General features: G+C 35.5%; 1 protein-coding gene across 1 annotated transcript; it reads right to left on the bottom strand.

The window, feature by feature from the left end:
* Positions 1 to 2196: 2196 nt before the first annotated feature.
* On the bottom strand, positions 2197 to 5156 carry LOC111996996 (UPF0481 protein At3g47200). Its single transcript, XM_024029038.2, has 2 exons — positions 4514 to 5156; positions 2197 to 3214 (listed from the first exon to the last, which is right to left on the bottom strand). The coding sequence occupies exons 1-2, from the start codon at positions 5039 to 5041 to the stop codon at positions 2300 to 2302; spliced, it is 1443 nt and encodes a 480-aa protein (XP_023884806.1). The 5' UTR covers positions 5042 to 5156; the 3' UTR covers positions 2197 to 2299.
* Positions 5157 to 27669: the final 22513 nt, after the last annotated feature.

Genomic DNA, 27669 nt, shown 5'->3' with positions numbered 1-27669 from the left:
ACCAATAACCACAAGTAAATTGAACTATGTGACTTATTAGGGAATACTACCACACAATTGAATTTAGGTTAAATTTCATGCACTCATCTATCCTGAGGTTTGGACTAATACCAATCAAGTTTAAAACATTTCAAAAATAACCAACTTAATCCTTAAAGACAATTTGATCCCTAGACACTGTTTAAGCCCATTAGTCATTTAAGGTCTCTCTTTCTCTCTCCCCTATCAAATTCTTTCTTTTCTCTTGTTCCTCTCTCTTCTCTCATCTCAACTATTCTCATCCTTTCACTCTAATGCCCCCAAAATCTCATGGCTACCATTGGCAAGCCATAGCTGCCACACGCCATGACCATGATGGCTATCTCTCTCTTGGTTCTCTCTTTCTCAAACTAAGTCTTAGCTCCATGAAGCCCACGCCATCACTGATGGCAGTTGAGGTCAATGGCACCCCCACAATCGCTAGCTACCATCTTTTGCTTTCTATTTCTCTCTTGTTCTCTTTATTTTCTCCTTTCGTTTATGGCCAAAACCCCAAGAGAGTTTGAGGCCTAAGGCGAAAATTTTAAGGAGGCCTTTTTATATCTAAATATAATTTAAATAATATTTAGTTTATCTTTTATATTTTTATTATTTTTTTTTTGTTTTGAATCTATTATTAATGATCATGATCAGTGACATATTAATTTATAAGACTTATGAGATTAAAAAAAAAGTTTAAGTAACTTTTTTTTTAATTTAAAAAAAAAAAAAAAAAAAACTTACTGCCCTCATATTAATTTGGGGGCCTTTCTATGTTAGGGGACCTTAGGCCTTGGCCTTGGCCTAGGGTGAGCCCTATATATGGAAGTTCTTCCAACACAAATGTAGACATTATAATCTAATCTAATTTTGGGGGTTATTCTGTCCAAAATCTGCTTCACACTAATATATATTTCAAGTGGCACGAATCAATCTTTCAAGTCAACGCATTTGCTTGATTCTATAACTATGTGAGATAGTTTTTAAACTTATATTGTTAGTTTTTAGACCCCTTAACACAATATTGTTTAACTTAATTAATTATTCAAATGAATACTTAGGTTTATTATTCCGATTTATGTTAAAACAAAACAATCATATCATGTAAAGTAGTGGAAAATAAAAAACACAATAATATGATAACTTATGAAAACCAAATCGGTAAAAAACCTAGGGAGGATTTAACCTAGTTATTCTCAAGATAAAAAGCAAATCCACTATGAAAGAATTGAAGTTTTTACAATAAAATTTAGACCACTAACATCCTATTGCTATCTCGAGTAGAAAACTTACCACAACGATTACGTAACAGTTTCGAATCTACGGACTCCTTCTCTATTAGGCCTTTGCAACACAAGCAGCCACACTTGTGATTTTGAAACTCCACTCAAAGGTTTTGGATCTCCTTAGACGTTGATCTTGTATGCAGCAACTTCTACAATACTGGATCTTGAGATTCTTTAAGGAATAACATCGGTAGAAGACTTTAGAAAGCTTTTGGGTACAAAAAACTAGATCTACAAAAGAGGCACAAGATGCACTCTAATCTCTCTAAAAAACTCTGAAAACCCTCACTAGGGTTAGCTTATAATGTCCTTTAAATACTGGAAAAAATAGCTCGCAATTTAGGCTTCAAACGGTCAAGTTATGGGCTTTTTACGTTTGCTGATTTTTTGCTAATATGCGACTTTCGATTGATCGAGTACCAATCGAATGAAATAGATTGTAACTCATTTTTTTTCATCCCGAACTTAGGTTTTTTTGTCTTGGACTTCAATGTAGACCATTTTAAACCAATGAGACTTAGTTTTTGTCATGGTTTGCCAACATTACAAACTCAAAACCTAACATATATCTAGTTTTGTTTTTGGTGTTGATTATTGGGATTTCTCTTGGCTTTTGGCTAGAGTTCGTACATGCAATTAAATATTTCCAACAATAACTTAGTAGATAGGTAGATATAATTACATGTTGGTAGATTTATGGAAGACTGTAATATATACCTGCTTGAATACTCATGCAATTTTACTGCCAAAAAAAAAAAGGAAATGTCACAACAATTGGCTTTGATGCTCAAATTGGCTTAGACTCGTAGTGTATATCAAATAACAAGAACATGCATAAAGCAAGGCAAAAGCAATAGGAAAGACTGAAGATATATTCATCTGAGACGTACATAGTTAAAACAATCAGATAAAGGTTGTTCAATTTTCAAATACACGACTAAATCAATAAAAGACAGCAACACACGGTGTCAAACATTACAAATTGCTTCCACTACTTAAAAGGGGGAGGGAGAGGGAGCAAGAGAATCATCATTACTTGTGCGAAAGAGAGAGGAGCTAGTAGTCTGCAAAAAGGAAAGGTATGATAAGACAATATTCACGAAGTTTATTTTGGTCATAACAATTTTGACTATACTAATGATTTTGGCCCTCGTTGATTTATAGTAACGGTTGATATCTTCGATCTGCTTGGTTATACAACAATCATCCATGTCAATCTCAAGCTCTTTATTGAGACTATTCAGAAGATTCACCACTTCCTCGTTTCCACCCTTTACCTGTATGATAATCCCAGCATTACGAAGAATGTTTATATCGTCGGTTGTATCCACTAAGCAACTCAAGAAAACAGCAAGACAAGAGAAAAACGGTGCTACATATCTGTTGCTCTGTTCAAAAGCTATCAAGTTCCTTAACAAAGGGCCAGTGCCATCATCAATGAATAGAGTAGGAATCATCAGTTCCTCACTTTCAAACTTTATATCAAGAAGGTTATTACTAGTTTTTTTGCGGAATGTAATACCAGCAGAATGCAGACTTTTGGCATTCTGAACCCAACCCTTCCCAGGAACGTTATCATATTGGTTCCACCTTACCTTTTTAATTGGTAAAGATTGGTATTTGTGATCACTTGGAATGAACGTAGAATGAAACAAAGCTAATAGATGTGGATACTCGCCTCTCTTGTTCGATATATTTTTTGCCAATTTGCCCCTCCCAATTCTCAGGGGTTCAAAAAATCGGAGAGCAAGCTTGTTTAAAGGAGTAAATTTTCTCTTAAAGGTAGTAAGCTCAAATATTTTCTGTAGCACAAACAGAGGAAGTTGGTTCTCAAGCATAAGTAAATCACGAGCAATAGTTGGTAGCATCCACCGTGTTTCGAAAATGGGTTCCTTCACAACTCTTTTCCCCTACAAAACAATGGGTTATCAGGGACGGAGCCACGATTCCAATTTAGGGGGGCAAAAATATAAAACCTATTTTTCTTTGTCTTTTTGAAACTTCAAATTAATAGCTAATTTGTATTAACAAAATATCAACAAATGAGAAAACACTAATAATTGTAGCTAAGTAAATAAGAACATAAAGAAGAAAAACAAAGGCAAAATATCTATGATAAATAGGCAAAGAGAACCAAACCAAATGTCACCTAAGTTTATTAAGTTAAAAAATAATGACTCCAATCCATATACAAACAATTACTAATTATAAATTTATAACTTCTCATCATGAAATTAACTAATTCAATATATGTGCATTGATAATTAAATAGTGTGTCACGGCCCATGTGTTGTAGTATTTTTAATTTTCTTATTTATTTTTTTAAGAATCTTAATCTTGTTATTATAGTGGTTGTTAAGTATTCCCCGGACTAATTCTAATACTAAGTTAGTCAATAATACATGAATTTTGATATAAACCTTCCAACCTAGAAATAAGAGAAAGCAATCCCACTAGGGCCACTGACCCAACGCCATGCACACTAAACTCAATACAAAATTCTTAAATTTACTCATGTTGAAGTCAAATATAGAATATAATAGAGTGAGAGAATGACCCTATAGAAAGTAACCCAGAAGAGAGAGAGGTTCTTTGAGAGAGTACCAAATGTAAAATTGTAGATGAGCCTCACCAGCATGGAGTGCAGCTATGGGTGTGGCTTGGGTTGCTGTGTAGTTGTAGCAAAGAGGAGACGAGACTAACATATTTGACTGGTACTAGTATGAAATTAGGGATTTTGTTTCTAATAGAAGTAAGATATGTGATTTGAAGGACTGAAAAATGGGCCAGAGATCAACCAGAGTTCAATTTGTTTTGTTGTTGTTTGAGCTTAATTTTGTTATTTGGGCTGATTTTTTGTTATTGTTTGGGTTAAAATTTTCCGTTCTTGTTTGGAAAATTAATTTTTGGGTTTGAGGAGCCAATAATTATATGTTTGGGGCCAAGAAGAATTTTCTTGGCCAAATTCTAAAATCTCAGGTAAATATGTATAGTATTTAAAAAATATATAAATATATATATATATATATATATAGGGGCCATGGCCTCCAAGGCCAATGAATAACTCCGTCTCTACGGCTTATTGATTTTTTTGAAAAAATAAAAATAAAATGAAAGACAATATGTTAAACCATTTCTTTTATATTTATATATATACATATATATATTAATATATATTAGCTTGAACTAGAATTCATACAATTACGTACCTTGTAAGTCTTTCCATATAAGCGCAGGAGCTCTACAATGAAGCAACCGTCAAGGACCATCATTTGGACAAAACCAGCACTATTTATACCCTCAAAATGCTCAGAATAGCATTCTCTGGTTTTTCCCTCCAATTCTCTCATGGCATTTTCAAGACACATTTCAAGGTTAAGCTGTCTTGTTCGGTCTAGAAGGCGATTGAGAATCCGCTGCTTTTGAACTTCCATTGCTGATCTTAATCCCGGTTCGTTATGATGAAATGGACCAATGGAGACAATTTTGGGGTTGTAAGCTCCTTCATCAACTTCACGTACATGTGCAGGAACCCTGAATATCGTCCATGACCATTCTCTGCTGATAAGAGGCTCTTCTTGCTCTTGTCCCTCGGTATCGTTGATTTCGAGCATAACATCAGTACGAGTTTCTCCTTCGCTATTTTGCTCAGCTGGTGTCTGCACTCTTGGGCTTGCCTCACTTTCTTCACTACGTCTTGCTACATTTGAACTTACATTGACTTGCGCTCCTTCCATGTCTTTCAACAGTGTTTTCGGTCCTTAATTGAATACAGAAATGCTCAAACTTGCTCAATAGCAAATCGTGACTGAGATTCTGAATGGAAAAGGCAGTTGTTTTAAGAAAATTTGATGCCGCAAAAAGAAATCTAGTACATCCTGTATATATACTTGTGGTCACAGAGCATCTTTACATGGAAAATGGACTCGGACGGAACTACCTAGGGCTGAGGAGGCCCATGGCCCCCCTCTCAGCCTTTGAAAAAAAAAAAATTCCCTGGTATATATATTAGCATAAAAAATTTACTTTGGGCTCTAAAATTAATATACTTGGCCTCCCTTTCCAAAACAATTTACAAGCTGACCCATGAAACCAAAAATGAAAAAAATTATCAAATCATCCCTTGTCTAGTTATCCCAAAAATATTTAAAAAAAAAAAACATTTAGCTAAACATTTGGACAATTTAAAAATCTGGATAACAAGAAAAATTTACAAAACAATTCACATATTCAGATAATAAAAAAAATCTTTGGACACAGTCTAAGTAAAAAAAAAAAAATTATAACAAATCAATTGTAAATCCTAGCAAAACAAATCACAAAAACCTAATAATCTTTACCCAACCTTTCATTTGACAGCTCTTTGTCACTCTCAAATAACTCCACCCCATAGTCACAAAGACAACTCATATGCTACTAATCACTCCATCCACACACGAATTAGTGTCACCAGCAACTTGGATCAATTGGTGTCTTTAACTCAACCCATGAAAAATTTTACTTTTTTAAAAAGCTGCTGCACTTTAACACAACTCATGGAAAATTTTTATTTTTTTTTTGAGTGATAAAATTTTATTAATTTTAATGTTTTATTTAATTTGGGACACACTTGGCATGCATGCATAAATGTAATACACGTGTGAGACAACAATCTATTATTCTATACCTTACCTAAACTGCTATCAGAGCATGTGTGTGATTAGTCTATTGGTAATAAACTTTGTGCCTTAGCTAAATTAATATAGTGATGGGAAAAACTTTATTATTTAAATAGTTGAAGACTCAAAGTTACCGTTCATTATCATGTGATTGTTTCAAAGATCTCTTTTTCTTTTCTTTTTTTACTACTTTTTCAAAATGGAAATTTTTTTAAAGGAAAAGTTCTCACATCTTTATACTACCATAACCTTAACCAAGTAATTATAAATAAAAAAATTCCTTAACCAAGACACCAATAATTGTCTCGCCCATTTTTTCGCTAAATATTAGTGCATGATGTTCCAACACTTTATCCAGATAGCAACCTAAATGTAAAATATATTTCATATCCATGATTTGTTTTTTTTTTTTTTTTTTTGGGGTAAAAAAGTAGTCTTTAGGATAGTAGGCATATACCAACTTGACAAAATTGCTGCCCAGGAATTATATTTTATTATATTGCACACGATTACATGGAGTTAGCATAAGGTTAATGTGCCGAAAGTTCACAGAACAAATCAAAAAACAAAAAACAAGACCACCAAGGGGTGTGGTCTGGTGGTGTTAGGTGATGTACAAAAATGAGCCAAGGGTGAGGTCCCATGTTCGAGTCCGAATATGGACTTGCGTGAGGTTGTCTGCCTTGGCAGCCTAGGATCACTAACATCTCTCGTGTGTTAGGAAGTTATGGCTCATCGTATCTCCCTGCATTCCAGCAAGGTCTGGACCTAGTGGATAAAGTGTTACTATAATCACGGCCAAGTAGGATTGCTATGTTGGTCACTCTCTATCCATTTTCGGTTTTCAAAAAAAAAAAACAAAAAACAAAAAACAGAAAACAAAAACAAGAAAAGGGAGTTTTGCCACGTGGAGGACACGGCTTTGGCCCATATGGTCTGCCATGATACCACGTGGTCCTTGGCTCTGCCTTGAAAAGCTTGTCGGCATCTTTCGTTTCTTTNGGGGTAAAAAAGTAGTCTTTAGGAAAGACCTTTTATTGGGTTTCTTTTATTTTTAACTAGACGTGGACTACACTTTCCAACCCCCCCCCCAACAAAAAAGTAAAAAAAAAAGAGAGAAAACGAAAAAAGATATATGAAAAGTATATATACTCTTATTACTTATATATATAGTAGATCACTTCAATTCATAGAAGGCTTGAACATTTTCTAGCTAATATACCATGGTATTTTTGGTTTTCTATTTGTTTGAAGAAATTAAAATTCACTAGCTGATGATAGTTTACCAAAATATTCTCTTAATATAGAATGTTTTTTTAAATATGATGTTGTGTTGATATTAATGGTTTAGATTTCTTATTTAAAAAAAAAGGTTTTTTTTAGAATTAAAATTTAAAAATAAGTTTACAAATAGAGAAAAATACTCCAATTGATATATTAATTAAATAAAAATAAGTAGATTTTTCTTCAATTGCATATATTAATTTCTTACAGAATTTTACCGACAATACCTATTATATTCTTATGTAAAAAAAAAAAAATCAAAAATTAAATTTGATAAAATCCTATAAAATATTGACCTACATCACAAGAAAATTAAGATCATTAGGTGGACTCAATTTAAAAGGAGATGTTAGCAAAATGAATATAAAGCTAATAATTTTGTAATTCAAAAGGAAAAAAATTATAGAAAATTAAATAAATATTACTATTTAATGATATTTATATATAACCAAAGTCCCCACTTAAAATTGTCGCCTTATATCTCAAATTTTATTAAGCCGGTCCTAAAATTTTGTTTAGTCATGTTTATAGAGAAATTATTCCCCATATTTGGTGTTTACACTCCATTTTCAAATAAATGCCGGTCCTATGTGTGTAACCCATGTGTAGGTCCATTTTCATAGCGCTTTTCATATTCAATATCTCAACCTTTAAAAAAACCCAATATTCTACACTTACCATAATTTTGGATCAAGTTGCCCAACATCCAAATGAGCTTATGTTAATTAAAAATTTCACAAGGCATTGACTGAAGTGTGAGGAAATTAATATGACATCCTTCGTGACCAACTTCATTGGCTGAGCGGATTTTGAAATTACAAATCTGCTGTCCCCTAATTTTGAACTTTCACGTGTAGAAAGCATCTTTGGCGTTGAAAGTGCAATTCTAACAAGAAATTGCCACTAGGCAGTAGGCATATACCAACTTGACAAAATTGCTGCCCAGGAATTATATTTTATTATATTGCACACGATTACATGGAGTTAGCATAAGGTTAATGTGCCGAAAGTTCACAGAACAAATCAAAAAACAAAAAACAAGACCACCAAGGGGTGTGGTCTGGTGGTGTTAGGTGATGTACAAAAATGAGCCAAGGGTGAGGTCCCATGTTCGAGTCCGAATATGTGACTTTTTTCTTTTTTTGAGATCATGAATGTATGATATTAAAATATATATATATATATATATATTACTATTATTATTAACAAAAAAGAAAAAGAAAAAGGGACCAAGTATGAAGGGTAGGGCCCAAAATCTTAAAGTTGAAGCCCGTTTCTCTATCTCAAAACAAAAATGAAAAAGAAAAGGTTTTTTTTTTTTCTTTTTGGAAAAAGTGAAAAAGAAAAGTTGCCTCTATTATTTGCCTATCTTTTTTTCACTTTTTTTTTTTTGGGGAGAATGATTTGCCTATCTTTTTAGATTTCTATGTCATAAACCAATAGAAAATATTGATTATTAATAAATGAAATATAGCATGCAATTTGGTACCCAATCAAGGATTTTTGGTCATTGTTCAAAACTATTTTTTTTGTTGCGTGTATAACCTTAAAGTTTAATGAAGGTTTCTTAAGAGATAGGTAATATCATCAACATGCATTCTAAGTCATAAATGCCCCCACGTGAAAATTATACGCCATAATAGCTAGGACGGTCCATAATGTACTAAAAGATTGGAAAATTGGAACTTTGAGATTCTTGCTTTATCTTTTGTTTAAAAGGAGCTAATTATATGAAGAATTTAAAAGCTAGTTTGGGACTTTAGGCTCCATGACTTTTAAAACCGCAAAAAAATTAAAAAAAAAATAAAAAAAGGGTTAAACTTAAAGGGCTTACTAAACATATAATTTCATGGTTGATATCTTGATGATGCAAAAGGGAAAGATTGGCAATATAGTGATTCGGATTGATGCATTTTTTTATGGGCCAGGTATGCATTATATTTGAGTTAACTGCTTGCCAACTTCACCTACCTTTGAATTATGTGTGCCATTTTTCTAGCTTGTTCTCCTTATCCTCAGCAGGGAGCTTTGGGTTTAACTTTAAACACTATTATTTTAGTAGCAAATCCAATAATTGTGCTTTGATGATGTCATTTCCTCTTTTGTTGGGTAAAGAATGTATGTGTGAGTTGTTCTAGCAACTAGATTTTTTTTCCTCTTTTAATGGGATAATTACAGTAAACCTACATGAGGTTTGGCCCGTTTGCACTTTGTCTACCCGTGGTTTAAAACTTTACACTTTGCCCACCTAAACTTCAACCCATTACCCATCTATTACCCACCTCACCCTCAGACATTAGAAAAACAACCTTTTATTAAAAATAGAACATAACACGGATCAAACATGAACCATTAAATCTTTTCCTCACAAACACAAGAACACAACATTTGTAAATATAGTTCAAAATTTTCAATTACATACATCCAAAACCAATTAAATCCTCTGAATCCATACCAAAATCCCTCTCATTTTTCAAACCCAAACTGTAATAAAAAAAAGTTTAAGAACCCAATCATGGATTAAATAGAAAATAGAAACAAACCAAAGAGAGAAAAATAGCACCATTGTTCATCTTGTCGATGGTGGTAGTCGAGTGCTTCGACCTAAAGTTTGAAGGTGGCTTGTACGGTGACTTGGCTGTCGTGGCGGTGGCTCATAGTGGTGCTAACGGCTGCCATGGAGGTCAACCACCATTAGCAAGCCAAAATCAAATAAAACCCATAACCAAAAAACAAAAAAAAGAAACCCACGAAGCATTGCCACCTACTCCACCACCACCACTACTAGAACCCACAACTCATCACCACCACCATGCCCACAATCCATAACCACCACAACCCATAACCCCACCATAATCAAATCATTATCAAACCCATAACCCAAAAGCAAAAAAAGAAAAGAAAAAAAGAAAACCACCGCTGGCCGAGATGAAGGCCGAGATCGAGCTCCATTTTGGCCAAGAGGGAGGCCGAGACTGGGTCGGAGGCCGAGATCAAGCTCCATTCTCTCTAAACCACCGTCGGCCTTCTTCCTGGATTTGCTCCAAATCGTTGGGACGGAGGCTGAAACTGAGATGGATGCGAGAACGAAGGAAATCAGATGAACCCACAACCAAAACCACAAAAATCAGATGAACTCACAACCAAAACCACAAAAAAATGAAACCCATGAAGCAAGAATGAAGGAAAATGAAACTCATTGCTGTGCTTTGGTCAAGGAAGCTTTTCTAGGAACGAAGGGCTATGTGGGTCGAGTCCTTGCCTGCTTGTTCGTTCACCAATACATCTCCAGTGACTGCATTGGCTCAGATGGTGCCATTGAACCCGAGCTCGTTACCAGAAGCGCCTGTAATTAGTCAAGCAAAAGGAAAATTGCCTTCGAAGAAAGGGTTAAGTACTAGTGTGATTGTGGCTGTTGTGATAGTTGGCCTGTTGTGATAGTTGGCCTGTTGTGAAATTGTTGACATTGTTATAGATTAAAAATAATTTCATTGAGTCATTTGGTTGGTGCGTTGTTCCTCCACTTTGTTCTCATTGAAGTTCATGAGCAGTGAAAAACCCTAGCTTTTTCATTCTTGTTATATTTGTTTTAATTAGCCTAAAAATGTGTGTTTCTAATGGCAAATGGAGAGGTGGGTTATGGAAGGCTAACAGAACAAATCTCAGGTGGGCAAAGTGTAAAGTTTTAAACCACTAGTAAGCAAAGTGCAAACGGGCCAAACCTAAAGCAAGTTTACTGTAATTATCCCTTTTTTAATTCAAGAAATCATATTAAAAAAACTATGGCAATCCTTAATCTATCGAGGTGTTTTTGTATGTTTAAAAAACAAGTAAGAATGTATGTTGTGGACGTAGCATTCTCTTTGATTATTTGTGGATAATTATGCAATCAGCAGGATTCACAGTTTGAACTTGACCATATGACACTATCTCTGCTCTTCCTGTGCTAATACTCAACATTAAATTGGAAACGATTGTCAAAAAAGAAAAAAAAAAAATTAACTGAAAATGGTTTCAAAATTTATAGTTTAGACTTCATAATTTTTCTTTGACCTAAAACATACATGTTAACAAAATTGGTATTTCACCATTTATTATTTATCAAATGTTGAATTGATGACCTTTGTATAAATTGGGAAGATTTTTTTTTTTTTTTTTCTAGATTTGTGGTTTAAAAACAGGTCTGTGNTGGTTGATATCTTGATGATGCAAAAGGGAAAGATTGGCAATATAGTGATTCGGATTGATGCATTTTTTTATGGGCCAGGTATGCATTATATTTGAGTTAACTGCTTGCCAACTTCACCTACCTTTGAATTATGTGTGCCATTTTTCTAGCTTGTTCTCCTTATCCTCAGCAGGGAGCTTTGGGTTTAACTTTAAACACTATTATTTTAGTAGCAAATCCAATAATTGTGCTTTGATGATGTCATTTCCTCTTTTGTTGGGTAAAGAATGTATGTGTGAGTTGTTCTAGCAACTAGATTTTTTTTCCTCTTTTAATGGGATAATTACAGTAAACCTACATGAGGTTTGGCCCGTTTGCACTTTGTCTACCCGTGGTTTAAAACTTTACACTTTGCCCACCTAAACTTCAACCCATTACCCATCTATTACCCACCTCACCCTCAGACATTAGAAAAACAACCTTTTATTAAAAATAGAACATAACACGGATCAAACATGAACCATTAAATCTTTTCCTCACAAACACAAGAACACAACATTTGTAAATATAGTTCAAAATTTTCAATTACATACATCCAAAACCAATTAAATCCTCTGAATCCATACCAAAATCCCTCTCATTTTTCAAACCCAAACTGTAATAAAAAAAAGTTTAAGAACCCAATCATGGATTAAATAGAAAATAGAAACAAACCAAAGAGAGAAAAATAGCACCATTGTTCATCTTGTCGATGGTGGTAGTCGAGTGCTTCGACCTAAAGTTTGAAGGTGGCTTGTACGGTGACTTGGCTGTCGTGGCGGTGGCTCATAGTGGTGCTAACGGCTGCCATGGAGGTCAACCACCATTAGCAAGCCAAAATCAAATAAAACCCATAACCAAAAAACAAAAAAAAGAAACCCACGAAGCATTGCCACCTACTCCACCACCACCACTACTAGAACCCACAACTCATCACCACCACCATGCCCACAATCCATAACCACCACAACCCATAACCCCACCATAATCAAATCATTATCAAACCCATAACCCAAAAGCAAAAAAAGAAAAGAAAAAAAGAAAACCACCGCTGGCCGAGATGAAGGCCGAGATCGAGCTCCATTTTGGCCAAGAGGGAGGCCGAGACTGGGTCGGAGGCCGAGATCAAGCTCCATTCTCTCTAAACCACCGTCGGCCTTCTTCCTGGATTTGCTCCAAATCGTTGGGACGGAGGCTGAAACTGAGATGGATGCGAGAACGAAGGAAATCAGATGAACCCACAACCAAAACCACAAAAATCAGATGAACTCACAACCAAAACCACAAAAAAATGAAACCCATGAAGCAAGAATGAAGGAAAATGAAACTCATTGCTGTGCTTTGGTCAAGGAAGCTTTTCTAGGAACGAAGGGCTATGTGGGTCGAGTCCTTGCCTGCTTGTTCGTTCACCAATACATCTCCAGTGACTGCATTGGCTCAGATGGTGCCATTGAACCCGAGCTCGTTACCAGAAGCGCCTGTAATTAGTCAAGCAAAAGGAAAATTGCCTTCGAAGAAAGGGTTAAGTACTAGTGTGATTGTGGCTGTTGTGATAGTTGGCCTGTTGTGATAGTTGGCCTGTTGTGAAATTGTTGACATTGTTATAGATTAAAAATAATTTCATTGAGTCATTTGGTTGGTGCGTTGTTCCTCCACTTTGTTCTCATTGAAGTTCATGAGCAGTGAAAAACCCTAGCTTTTTCATTCTTGTTATATTTGTTTTAATTAGCCTAAAAATGTGTGTTTCTAATGGCAAATGGAGAGGTGGGTTATGGAAGGCTAACAGAACAAATCTCAGGTGGGCAAAGTGTAAAGTTTTAAACCACTAGTAAGCAAAGTGCAAACGGGCCAAACCTAAAGCAAGTTTACTGTAATTATCCCTTTTTTAATTCAAGAAATCATATTAAAAAAACTATGGCAATCCTTAATCTATCGAGGTGTTTTTGTATGTTTAAAAAACAAGTAAGAATGTATGTTGTGGACGTAGCATTCTCTTTGATTATTTGTGGATAATTATGCAATCAGCAGGATTCACAGTTTGAACTTGACCATATGACACTATCTCTGCTCTTCCTGTGCTAATACTCAACATTAAATTGGAAACGATTGTCAAAAAAGAAAAAAAAAAAATTAACTGAAAATGGTTTCAAAATTTATAGTTTAGACTTCATAATTTTTCTTTGACCTAAAACATACATGTTAACAAAATTGGTATTTCACCATTTATTATTTATCAAATGTTGAATTGATGACCTTTGTATAAATTGGGAAGATTTTTTTTTTTTTTTTTCTAGATTTGTGGTTTAAAAACAGGTCTGTGCTTTCTATAAGGAATTGAGGAGGATTTTGCCCGAACATTGATATAGAATGTGATGGTTTTTTTTTTTTTTTTTTTTTTTTTTTTTTTTTTTTTTTTTTTTTTGAGAAAGTAGAATGTGATGGTTGGAAGTTGAAACTGGCATTGTATTAATATACAAATTTTAAAAGGAATAACTGTTTAAGAAAAAAAAAAAAAAAAAAAAAAAAAAAATCTCTCTTTCAATAAATGTAAACTTGACACTATGTGACCCATAAACAGATGATGTTTGAACTCAAATCAATAGAGAAAATATTTGAACAATTATTATCCATCATATCAAAAAAAATATTTTCCTCAGTTCACACATAAAAAATAGCATATACTAAAATGTACAGAACTCAAAAATTAATCAATCAATTTTTAAATCAAGTTAAGTACCCAATTTAGCAAAATGTATGCATGTTATGTGTGAAAACAATGAGAGATATGACTACAAAACTGCAAGATGGATACAAAAAAAAAAAAAAAATGTAATGCATGTGAATCCTAAACATAAATTATGCATGAAAAAAAATTTGGTCAAAAACAAAAAAACTGAAATTTTTTCAGTTTCGATCAGTTGAGTATCGATTGAATACCAATCGAGTCAGGCAGAGAGCAATGATTAAAAATCAAGAGATTTTCGATCGGTCGAAAAACACATTCGATCGATCGAAATTTTGGAAATTTGAATATTTTTGAAAAACTGTAGAAGATTATGCAGAAATAACTCAACCCAATTAATTTCATGAATAAAATGCATAAGAATGAGTTTAAAAGTTTTTCAAAAAATGAGTTTTCAACCCAAAACTTCAAAACAAGGTTTTTTTAATAATCAAAAACACAATTTTTGCCAACCCTTAAATATATTTTGCATAAAACACTATAGAAAACATAATCTTGGATGGCCAACCCAAATTCACACACAATTTTATGTACTAAGTTTAGCAAAGAATAACTTATGGAGTGTGTGCAACTAGTAACAGCATGAGATACATGTGAAGTGATATGTAGCTAGTAATCAATCACAATTTCTACATTATTCATCACACAAATTTGAAAGTGACTATCACCTAAAGAGTTACATCATATAACTCCCACATCTCCTAAAAAACAAGCATACAATCATGCTTTTTTTTTTTAGCCTTATTATATACAGACTTTTTTTTATTTCTTCCTTTTTTTTAATTTTTTTTTTAAGGCTACACCTTATTTTCTTTTTGTGCATATGCTGCACTTTCTCGAGCACAAAATCTTATGATATGCACTAAGGTGTTCATGATTGGCTAGTAAGCAGTGGTGTGATGGTTATTTATGTCTTTCTCTTAGGATTTTTTAGTCCTTACAATCAAAAGCATGTGACTTCAAAATTAAGATCATGTGATTAAAAATTATAAATAACTCCCACACAACATGCACTACATAGCTAAAACTAGCATGCTAAATAAGGTACACAGACATGTTATGTAAAGATAATATGGCCAACCTCAATTACATATTTATGATGTGTAATACAAAAGAAATAAAAATCTTTTTGGTTTCAAAAAAACTTTATGACCAAAAATAAAATGTACACATTATGCTAAATGAATAAAATGCAAAAATAATGCATGACAGTGCTTAACTAAGCTATAGATGGTACACAAACAAGAAATATCAATTTCTTAATTAACCTTTGAGTACATATACAAACTAGTACATACTCACACAAAATCAAAATTAGTTTAGCACTTATATAATACATACTATTCAAGTTTCTCCACAATGTCAAGCATGTTCTAAATTAAGAGAGAGATATTATAACTTATGTAATCCTCGAAACAAATAAAACAAGACACAAAATAAAATATTTTTGTCTTTTCTTTATAAAAAAAAAATCGAAGTTTTTGGATTTTTAAATAATCAAAACAACCTAAGAAAATAAAACAACCAAAAACTAAAAGTAAACATGTCCACAAATAATTGATAGAATTAAATCAGGGAGAAGTCAACAATACTCATCTTAGAGAATCTTTTCTCACCCATATAGCACGAGTCTTTGGCTTTGTAGGTGAAAATCCATGAGAAGCAAAGTGTATTTGAGGGATTACACCAATCTTCTGAGAAAGACTGAAATAATGCAAATTCCTTTCACAAGCCTTAAAAACATCAACTGAAACAATAGTGTCCTTTTTATTCAAAACATCACAATTAAAAACAGTAAGACACTTAAAATTATCCATGATAACAGGGATCAAAGATCAACTCTAGGTATAATAATCTAAATCAAGAGCTAACCCCGCTCTGATACCACTTGTAACGTTTTAGATCCATGTAAACTAGATTGTTTAACCTAATTAATTAACCAAGTGAATACTTAGGTTTATTATTTAGATCTAGGTTAAAACAAAACAATCATATCATGCAAAGCAGTGTAAAAATAAATAACAAAACAATACCTAGGAAAACCAAACCAGTAAAAAACCTGGGGAGGACTTAACCTAACTATCTTCAAGGTAAAAAGCAAATCCACCATAGAGAATCAAAGTTTATAATAAGACTTAGACGACTAATATCCTATTTCTACCACATGTAGAACTTATTGATACGACTACATGCAAACTCCGAATTCATAGACTCCTTTTCTATTAGGCCTTTGCAACACAAGCACCCACACTTGTGATAAAGAAACACAAACTCTCCTGTTTATGACTCCAAGACCATCCTTGAAAGTTTAGATCATCAGCACCTTTGATGACTAGAGAAGGCAGCAACTTCTACAACACCGGATCTTGAGATTCTTCAAAGAATAACACCAGTAGAAGACATAAGAGAGTTTTTTGGGTATAAAACCCTAGATACAAAAGAGGCAAACTCTTCTCTCTAAAAACCTTATAAAAACGTGCTTAGGGTTTCCTTTATATACTAGTAGTGTTTTACTTGAAACCCAATACGTTTAAATAGAGTTTGGGCTGAAATATAATTCTATAGATACGTGTTTCGATCAATCGAACTTGTTCTTCAATCGATCGAACCAAGCAGTTTATGAACTCTTCTTACTACAGCTTGTATATTCTAGAATCTTGATTTGTATTACCTTGAGCATTGTCTAATAATACCTATAAACTCTAAGATCTATATGTAGACAAGTTTGTATTCACGATTTGCCAATTGTTCTAAACTATTAGAATCTAACATAGATGACTGATTCTCAAAAAAAAAAAAAAAAAATTCTAGTTGACTTCTGCTAACCTCCAAGAAAACACTCAGCAAAAAGAAATATTACACCATTTTAGTAGTCTTGAATATTTCTAGTCGGTAAATGAACGAACCTCTCACTTTCTTCCCTAATTGACTTCAGTTGAGTCTCTTGTTGGAGAGGTGTCTGGACACTATTTTTTTTTTTTTTTTTTTTTTGGGTTAAAGTGTCTAGACACTTTGAATGCAACAAAGAAGCAAAACAATAAGAAAATGACACCATATTTTTTATAATTGTTGACATGTCCTATTATGATTGATATAGCTGATATATGGTAAAAGTGGTGTTAGAATGAGATAAGGTGGCATCGCTAATCACGAATTCACAATAATAGACCATGTTGATATTTATAAGAAAATTGTGACCCTAACATTGCTTGAAGCAAATGAAAGTCTCTTTCTTCATTCGGACTTAAATTTCCTTCATTCCTGATTCAATTGCCTTTCAAAGGCTTTACCATATTTTTGGCCATATGGTACAATACTATATCCATATATAGCAACCTAAATGTAAAATATATTTCATATCCATTGATTTTTTTTTTTTTTGGGGTCAAAAACTAGTCTTTAGGAAAGACCTTTTATTGGGTTTCTTTCACTTTTAACTAGACATGGACTGACGAAAAAAGAAAAAGAAAAAGAAAGAAAGGATATGAAATATATAGATCCTTTTATTTCTTATATGTAGTAGATCAAGCTTTTGCTTCAATCCATAGAAGGTTTGAACATTTTATACCAAGGTTATTTTTGGTTTTCTATTTGATTTCAAGAAATTAAAAATCACTAGACGATGATAGTTTATTAAAATATTCTATCAATTAGAATGTTTTTTTTTTCAAACATGATATTTGTGTTGCTATTAATGGTTTAGATTTCTTATTAAAAAAAAAGTTAGGTTTAATTTTAGAACTGAACATTTTAAAATAAGTTTACAAATAGAGAAAAATACTCCAATTGATATATTAAATTAAATAAAAAGAGTATATTTTTCTCCAATTGCATGTATTTCTTACATAATTTATCAGCAATGCCTATTATATACTTATGCCCAAAAAAAATATCAAAAAATTAAAATTGATAAAATCCTATCAAAGATCACTACATTACAAGAAAATTAAGATCATTAGGTGGATTAACTATAAAATCAATTGAAAAGGAGATTTTAGCAAAATGAATATAAAAGCTAGTAATTTTGTAATTCAAAAGGCAAAAATAATAACTTTAAATAAAAAAAATTATAGAAAATTAGATAAATATTGTACTATTTAATTGATATTTAAATATAACAAAAGCCCTCACTTAAAGCTATTGCGAACAATGTGGGTTAGAGTCCGAAAACGCTGCCCATGAGCTTTGGAATTGTTCCACATTGGATGAAATCTGGGAAAGCATTCCAAGCTTTGAAGATCGAAGTCAACTTGGTGCTTCAAACATCACGGACCTGATCAACTTGATTCAAGAGAAAAGGAAGAACGTGGACCTCATGGCTATGGTGATGTGGACGATATGGCACTGGCGAAATCAACTTCGAGTAAGCTCAAACGTCTTCCCCAAAAATCAAGTCCTTCAATAAGCTTCGCAGGTCCTTACAACTTTCCAACAAAGCCAACAGTCCCTCATCAATCACGCAGCAGCGACGAGATCTCATAACCGTACTCAATGGTGTCCTCCTCTAGCAAATTGTGTCAAATTGAACTTCGGTGGTGCCGTTTTTCCGGAGTTGGGCAAGGCTGGTATAGGTGTGGTTGTCCACGACTGCCATGGAAATGTCATTGCTTCACTGTCTGAACAAGCTCCCTTGCCGTTTTCACCTGTCATTGTGGAAGCCATGGCTGCTGCAAGAGCGATAACCTTCGCACAGGAACTTGGTCTTAACGAGTTTATGATTGAAGGAGATTCGGAAGCAATTATAAACATTCTCCAAAGCACAGAAGCCTCACTGACAACTTATGGTCATCTTCTTGAATCTGCTAAATCCACTCTAGTTACCAATAAATGTATTGCTTTTACCCATATTCGTAGAATTGGTAATAGATTAGCACACAACCTAGCTAAACATGCTAGACATGTTAAAGATTTGTTAGTGTGGGTGGAGGATATTCCACTATACCTTTATGATGTACTCTTTGCTGATCCTGTCTGATTTTTCAATAAAATAGTAATCTTCATTCAAAAAAAAAAGCTGTTGCCTTATATCTCAAATTGTGTTAACCTGTCTAATCATGTTTATAGAGAAATTCCCTACATTTGGTGTATTACACTCCTTTTCAAAATAAATATGGGTCTTATGTGTGGGACCTGTATGTAGGCTCTATCATTATGTAAGAGACATAAATGTCAATTTTATATGTGAGATTCATATGTAGGCTCCAATTTTTGTGAAAGGAATGTGTAATACTCTCAATGCATTGAATAATTTCACTTGCTTATGTCACCTAAAAAAATCATCTACTTGTGAGAACCGAAAAGAACTTTTTAAAATCCAAAATTAATTTTTGGGACTTTGCTAAGAAAGGTAAGAAATAAAACATTTTTTATACAAAATTTCAAAATTAAAATTTGGTAGGCAAATGACACTTAGTGTGTAAATTTTTACAAAAATAGGGCCAAATGGAAATATCAAACATGGAAGAGTTTGGCGCCTGTCAATTTAACACCAATTTATTTTATTTTTTCTGCTCGGGTTTTTATTTGTATTTATATTTTCATTTCTATTTTTTTCATTAACCCATATTCAATATCTACATCCTCAAAAGAACCCAATACTCTACACGTTCTTTCCATAATTTTGGAGCAAGTTGCCCGTCGTCCAAATGGGCTTATATTAATTAAAAATTTCACAAGGCGTTGGCTGAAGTACGAGGAAATTAAAATGACATTCTTCATGACCAATTTCATTGGCTGAGCGGATTTTGAAATTACAAATATGGTGTCCCCTAATTTTGAATTTTTCACGTCACGTGTAGAAAGCATCTTTGGCGTTGAAAGTGCAACACTAACAAGAAATTGCCACTAGGCAGTCGCTAGGTGATGGTGCTGAAATTGTCAGTCAAAATGATCATCCAGAGGGAAAGTTGTCCACAACCAACAAGATCCTGAAAAGGTAAATGAAGAATGGAAGAAGTGTGGGTCACCGATGTAGTGTTTGCTACAAAGCCTCCTATGGTAAAGTCAAATAGCTAGAAAGAAGATTCAGTGCTAGAATATGAGAGTGTATTAGCTAGAGTTTCAGTACCCCTCAGGTCTTGGGGCGTTGGTATATATATGTGCTTGTTTCTTCCTTCTAGCTGTTGGTAGTGCTTTAATGGTGGTTTCAATGTGGTATCTATAACGCCCTTGGAGGGTGTTAATGATAAGATCTTTGTCTCTCCAACGATACGAGGACTCATTATTGTCATGTAACGCTTCATCATTGATTGTGGGTGAATGGCTTCATCTTCGTCTGGTGGATACCATCAGAGGGATGAAGATTGATATTACTCTCGTCCACTCTCTTTTCTATGGACGAGGGTATAACCAGGACTATCAGCTGCCCCCTATTCCGAGGTCATCCAACTTCGGGACGATCATAAAAATATGGAGAGTTTTTTTTTTTTTTTTTTTGGTTATGGCACTTGGGGTTCCACTCCCCGCATTAACTGCTCAGTGGTAGCATGGCACGCATGGTGGCCACATGTCATATTCTGACTGGCTGAGGGGTCTCGTTTTCGATAAGACCTTTAAGCTTTCCTGCGTTTTTCGAGTCAAACCTTTTTAACCCTTGCCTTTCTCCACCCATTTCTTCATTTTTCCCTTGCGTTTAGTTTTCCTGACTTCACAACTACTCCTTCCTCCTTTATGTGTTTTGCTCTCTGTCTTCTCAGTTTCTTCCTTCTCTCAGGTACGCCTTTTTTTATGCCTTTTTTCCTTTTGGAGTTTTACTGCTTTCCTTTCTTTATGCTCCTATTTCCTTTTTAGAGTTGTATTGCTCCCCTTAATGGTTGATTATTCTGAAATTAGGCACACTTCTCCCTCGATTGCTTTCTTTTTTGCTCATTTAGGGGCGCTATTATACTCCTCTAGTGACCAATTAGGCGCACTTTCAGACTGCTCTAGTGACCACCGCCCACAGATTGGGGATTTTGTTCTAGGTAATAGTAGCCTTGGTTTGATGTTGGGTACTCTGTACCTATTGTTGTGCCAATCTTTAGCTTAGTTTAAGTCTATGCATGGGGTTTTAAAGAGGGAAAGTATGAGGTCTGAGGTTAGATTGAGTGACTTGGAGACTGGTTTGTCATCTAGTGCTGGCACGACTGGGGCTGAGACAGACATAGCTACCTTCGTGCCTTCTTCCATACCTTCGTCCTCTCGCCCTTCCGTTCCTGCTACATCTGGAACCTTTCACGCCCTTTAAAGAAGAGTGTTCTTTGAAAGTAGATACTTTTAGTAAGTTCAAGGATAGGTTCCAGTTCCCTGAATAGACCAAGGTTCATCTCCCTAGGAAGGGCAGAAAGGCCTATGCCTTCGCTCATGGTGAGGTTTGTTTTTATGAGGCTACGTTCTTGTGCAGCCTCAAATTTCCTATCCACCCGTTCATAATAGAGCTTTTCCACCACCTGAACATAGCTCCAAGGCAGCTTATGCCTAATTCTTGGAGAATCGTCATAAGTTGTATGGTGATTTGGACTACCATAGCTAACAGGGATATGATCACGCTCAATGAGTTCATCCACCTTTACCGCTTAAAAGAGTCCAAAGAGTTTGGGTATTATGAGCTCGTGCCCTAGGATAGAAAGTCTCGTCTCGTTGTCAACCTCCCATCGTCCTTCCGTTATTGGAAGTCTAGGTATTTCTTCATATCGGATGATGGTTGGGAAACCCTTTCCGACGACTTTTAGGACGTCCCTAGGCTGCTGCGTTAGTGGGAGACCCCTTAACTTGGTGTGTTTGCCTCCCATAAGATGTTTTTCTTCTTTAATGTACTATTTGTATTAATCATCCATTCTAACCTTGTGTATTCTTCTGCTTTGTAGTGAAAGAGCGTCCTGAGCTTAAGAGCAGGTTCGAGAGGCTGTTAAGTACGCTAGTACTATTGAATATTTTGACGAGCTGGTTGATCCATGAACTTTGGCTTGTCACTGCTTGGGACCAAAGCCTTCTCACTACGTCCTTCGTGCAATTCGTCAGGAAAAGAGGAAGCGTGAGTTATCCTAATACTGAAAAATGGATTGTCTTTTCTTCCTTTCGCCTTCTTTTTCTGATTTTGACTTTGTTTTTCCTTTCCGCAGAGATGACAACCAAGTTTAACTAGGAGTTGTATGCCAAAATCAAGATAAAGAAGAACAAGCCCCTCTCCAATATCAGTACGCGAAGATTGAGGGTTGTGGAGAAGGAGAAAGAGAAGGAAGTGACGTAGAAAGGCTTATCCACTCCTACCTTGGACGAAGGGCGCGCTACTTATCCAGGTGTCTCCATCGAGGAGGTCATTCCCCGTACCAAGAAGCGCAAGACTGGAGATAAGGGGAAGGAGAAAGTAAAGGCCAGTATTTGGGCAGATGCTGGGATGATTGTGGCTCGGGCAAATGAGGTTGTGATGCCCGAGGAGCTCAAGGAGATCTCTAATGTGCCCTCCCATAAGATGGTGAACCGCCATGTGCATAAGCTCATCCAGGTAGTTTTTCATCTTTCTTCTTACTTCTTCTTTCTTTTGCCCTTAAGTGTAGATTGTTTTATCTGATCTTGATTTCTTTCTTATTTTTTTTCTTTTTTCTTTTGTGATTCTGACTATCAGGTGTTGGGGGAGATGATGCACATCACTTCCTAGTACCTAATGAACGAGGAGAAAGTTGTGGTGGCCACATCTAAGGCAGAAGCGCTAGAGGTTGAAGCTTCTAGCTTGAGAAGGGATCTGATAATGGCCATGGACGTCAACAACACATCTAAAGAAAAGATCCAGGCTCTGATTGAGCAACTAAACACAGAGAGGTTTCTTGTGAAACAGAAGGACAAGCAAATTATTGCGGCTAACCAGAAAATGAAGAGTGTTGTTGCCAAGGTCATCCACGCCTTTCAACTTACGGATGAGTACAACGCAGTTTTGTTTGGTTGGTATTTTAAAGGTTTCGAGCTGTTGAGGAGATATTTAGTGAAGCACGGTCTTGTGATGAATCTGGAAGACTTGGATTTTGAGGACATAAACAAGGAGATTGAAGCGGACGAAGTGGCGCAAGCTGCCCAGGCTACTGTTGGTGAAGATCCTCCAACATCTGAAAAAGGAAATGACACTCCTCTAGCCTAGCTTTACTACCTGCTTTTTTTTTTTTAGGTGCCCTGCATGTTTTAGGGCTATTGAACAATTTACACTCTTTGGATGCCCCGCATGTTTTGGGGCTATTGAACAATTTACAATCTTTTCCTATATATATATATATATATATGCATTTACTTTCTTCATGTGATTTGTGAATGGTTTATATTTCTTGTCTTTGCTGAGGCATATCTTTCCTCCCTCTTAGGACTTAGAAGAAATTTCTGTTGGGGCATGCTCTTCATCCCTCCTAGGACTTAGATTTTTTTTTTTTTTTTTTTTTTTGCCTAATTATGAATTTTACTTCATCGTTCTACTGCCTTGGTCTTCTTCACTCACTCAAGGTTTTGACTTCTTTGAGGTTTCTTAGTGAGAAAGATGTTGTCCGTTCAAGAGACCTTTTCGTCATTAAATAGTGTGGTCAACGTTTGTCCATTTAAGCAATCTTGTCGTATTTGCTGGGTGTGGACGATGTACATCCATTTAAGGGATCTTATCGTCTTTTCTTTGAATGGACGATGTACATCTATTTAAGGAATCTTATCATCTTTTCTTTTGAGGACGATGTACATCCATTTAAGAAATCTTATCGTCTTTTCTTGTTAAAATGATTTACATCCTTCTTGAGGAATCTTATCATTTTAACTTGGTAGGGAATTTTTGTATCCCATTGGCAATTTAGTTCAGACATGAGGGAAAAAGTTAAGCAGAATGTGTTAAACACTAGATAATGATTTTATTGATCTTCTTGAAAAAGGAAACATTAGGTAACACTGATTGCTTATAAACGGGCTACAGTTTCTATTTGTAACACCTTTTCAAATGCTCAACATTCCAAGGACGAGACAATTTGTTCCCATCCAGATTTTCTAGGTGATAGCTTCCACGTCAGAGTAGTGGACAACCTTATATGGTCCTTTCCATGTTGGCCCTAATTTTCTTTGTGCTGGATCCTTCGTTGTAGGCGTCACTTTTCGCAGGACAAGGTCTCCGATGTTGAATCTTTTGAGCTTTACCCTCTGGTTGTAGTACTCGGCCATCTTTTGCTTGTACTTGGCCATCCTCTGAGAGACTTGGTCTCTGACTTCATCTAGAAAATCCAGGTTTAGCTTCAATTGGACGTCATTACTGCGTTTCAAAGAACTCCTTCCTGAGGCTGGTAAGTCCTATTTCGACGGGGATGACTGCCTATGTGCCATATGTCAGATTGAAGGGTGTCTCTCCTGTTGGGGTTCTTGTTGTGGTTCTATAGGCCCATAAAACACTTGGTAACTCCTCAGGCCATACTCCTTTTGCCCCCACTAATCGGGCCTTGGTGATTTTTAGCAATGTCCTATTTGTTACTTCAGTCTGCCCATTGGCCTGGGGATAAGTATTTGTTCTTGATGCTGAGACTAAAGTAGAACGATCTGAATCCTTAACTGTCGAACTGACAACCATTATCCGAGACGATCACTTGTGGGATCCCGAACCTATACACAATGTTTCTCTATACAAAAACTTTGTACCTTTACTTATGTGATCGTGGCAAGTGCTTCTGCCTCTACCCACTTTGTGAAGTAATCAATAGCGACAAGCAAAAATTTTACTTGCTTCTTTCCTTATGGTAGAGGCCCTATGATGTCAATTCCTCATTGTGCAAATGGCCATGGTGAAGAGATGGTAGTCATCTTTTCGCCTGTAACTCTTTGGACGTTCCCATACCTCTGGCAGTTGTCGCATTTCTTGACGAAATTTGCAGTGTCTTGTTGCATGGTTGGCTTGAAATAGCCTGCTCTCATAATCTTCCTTACAAGAGACCTTGCCCCCATGTGGTCACCACAAATGCCTCCATGAACTTCCTTCAAGATGTACTTGGCTTCTTCTTCCTCCACGCAATGGGATTCGTCCAACCTGTACTGGTGTGTACAGGAAATGTTTGGAATTCTTCAATGTTGGGGGACTTCTGTTTCTCTATCTTCCAATTACTCGTCTTTATTTGGTCATCTGACAACGCACTCCTAGCCACTTCGTCAGCTTCAACATTTTGATTATGTGGGATTTGAATAAATTTTACCTGATCAAACTTGCCAATCAATTGTTTTGTCAACTTTAGATATCTCTGCATCCTTGATTCCTTTGCTTCGAATTCTCCGTTGACCTACCCTATAACAAGTTGTGAATCGCTTTTTAGCAAAAGCGGTTCTTACTCTAAGTGCTTGGGCAATCTTTAACCCTGTCAACATGGCCTCGTATTCTACCTCATTGTTGGTTACAGGGAAGTTAAGTTAAACTTCATACTTCAACATGTCCCCTTCAGGAGAGGTGATGACGACACCTTCTCCCCCTCTCTTCTGAGTAGACGATCCATCCGTATGTATCGGCCAGAGGTCTAATTCGTCCTAGATGTCTTCATTTTCGGGGTAGGTAAACTCGGCTATGAAGTCTGCTAGTGCTTAGGCTTTTATAGTCATTCAGGGTCAATACTCTATATCGAACTGACTAAGCTCAATGACCCACTGTACCATTTGTCCAACTACCTCAAGTTTGTTCATTTATTTCTTAATGGGCTGATCCGTCATCACTATGATTGGGCTAGCCTGAAAGTATAAGCGAAGCTTTCTAGAGGCGAATATCAAGGCAAAGGTGATCTTCTCAATTCATGGGTATCGGGCTTCGGCTCCTTGGAAGGCCTAGCTGATGTAATACTCCGGGCACTGTATCTTACTTTCCTCCTTGATCAAGGTCGCGCTCACTGCAGTTACGGACACCGTTAAGTATAAGAATAGATCTTCTCCTTCATTGGACGGACTCAAGAGTAGGGGTTGCTTAGTTAATGCTTTAGCTCCTAGAATGCTGCTTCACACTCGTCTGTCCAGGTGAAAGCCTGCTTTAAGTTCTTGAAGAAAGGAAGGCATTTGTCTATTGCCTTAGAGACGAACCTGTTGAGGGCTGCCACCTTCCCGTGAGGGATTGTACTTCTTTGATCCTCTTTAGGGAGGACATCTCGAGAATGTCTCTCACCTTTTCTGGATTTGCTTCTATTCCTCTTTGTGACACCATGAAGCCGAGGAACTTTTCAGAGGAGACCCCAAAGGCGAATTTGGCCAGGTTTAGCTTCATACTGTATTGCCTGAGTGTGTTGAATGTCTTCTTGAGATCGTCTAGATGATCCTCCTCTTCCTTGCTTTTGACGAGCATGTCTTCCATATATACTTCTACGTCCTCCCAATTTGCTTACTAAACATCTAGTTTACCAGTCTCTGGTATGTGGCTCCCGCGTTCTTCAAACCAAAAGGCATGACCCTGTAACAATAGAGCCCCTAGCTGGTGATGAAGGCGATCTTCTTCTGATCCTCCTCTGCCATCTATATTTGATTGTATCCAGAGAAGGCGTCCATAAAAGTGAGAAGCTTGTGCCCGGCTGTCGAGTCCACAAGCTAGTCAATCCTGGGCAAAGGCAAGCAATCCTTCGAGCAGACGCTATTCAAATCCGTGAAGTTGACGCACATTCTCCATTTCCCGTTTGCCTTTTTAACCATGATGATGTTGGCTAACCATTTGGGATAATACACTTCCCTGATGAAGTTAGCAGCGAGTAGCTTGTTTACCTCGTTCATGACTGCTTTGTTTCGTTCAGGAGCGAAAACTCTTCTTTTCTACTCAATCCAATGGGGTTGAGTAAAATCTTACTCAATCCAATCTGTTGACACTCCTACACTACCAAATATATATTTCACTCTTAATTGATTTTAAATTTTAACTTTTAACACATGTTTTTCCTATAACTTTCTTTAATTTCTTTGAGGATTCTTAATCAATAAAATTTCTTATGCATTCCCTTTTTTTTTTTTGGGGAGGATACTGATTTTTTTTCTTAAAAAAAGAAAAAGAAAAGTATCTTAAATGTGAGAAGAGATTAGTAATATATTGTTATTGTTGTTATTGCTTTCAACTTTGTGTGTATAAGCCCAAAAGATTTCATATGAATCATATCCAAACAACATCATATCATTTACTTACTTTTCCAATTTAAACCAACACTAGTTTCCTTCAAATAACAATAACAAAAACTTTATCATCAAGGAGGGCTAAAAAAAAAGGCTCTCTCTAGCTTTGTTTCTTGTGCATTCGCTTTTGTCAAACTAATAATGTGACTTTTAAGGGAGGAAGATTAACTTAATTGTAAATCAAATCTGTGGTTTACACTTTCAAGCTTCTCCTTACTGTTTCCTTAAAACAAACAAAACGTAATTATTAAAAGGAGTGAGAAATCAAGAACCTTAACTTCCTTTTTTATACAATGTATTATCATGTATTACGTATACACTGCTCTTGAAGTTGAACTACTGTGACTTGGGGCAATAATTAATTGA

Source organism: Quercus suber, unplaced genomic scaffold (assembly GCF_002906115.3).
Source record: "Quercus suber isolate HL8 unplaced genomic scaffold, Cork oak 2.0 scaffold_6, whole genome shotgun sequence".
In the NCBI taxonomy this organism is placed as follows: Eukaryota; Viridiplantae; Streptophyta; class Magnoliopsida; order Fagales; family Fagaceae; genus Quercus; species Quercus suber.
The sequence above is the reverse complement of the archived record's forward strand: the minus strand, read 5'-3'. Positions and strand labels throughout refer to the sequence as shown.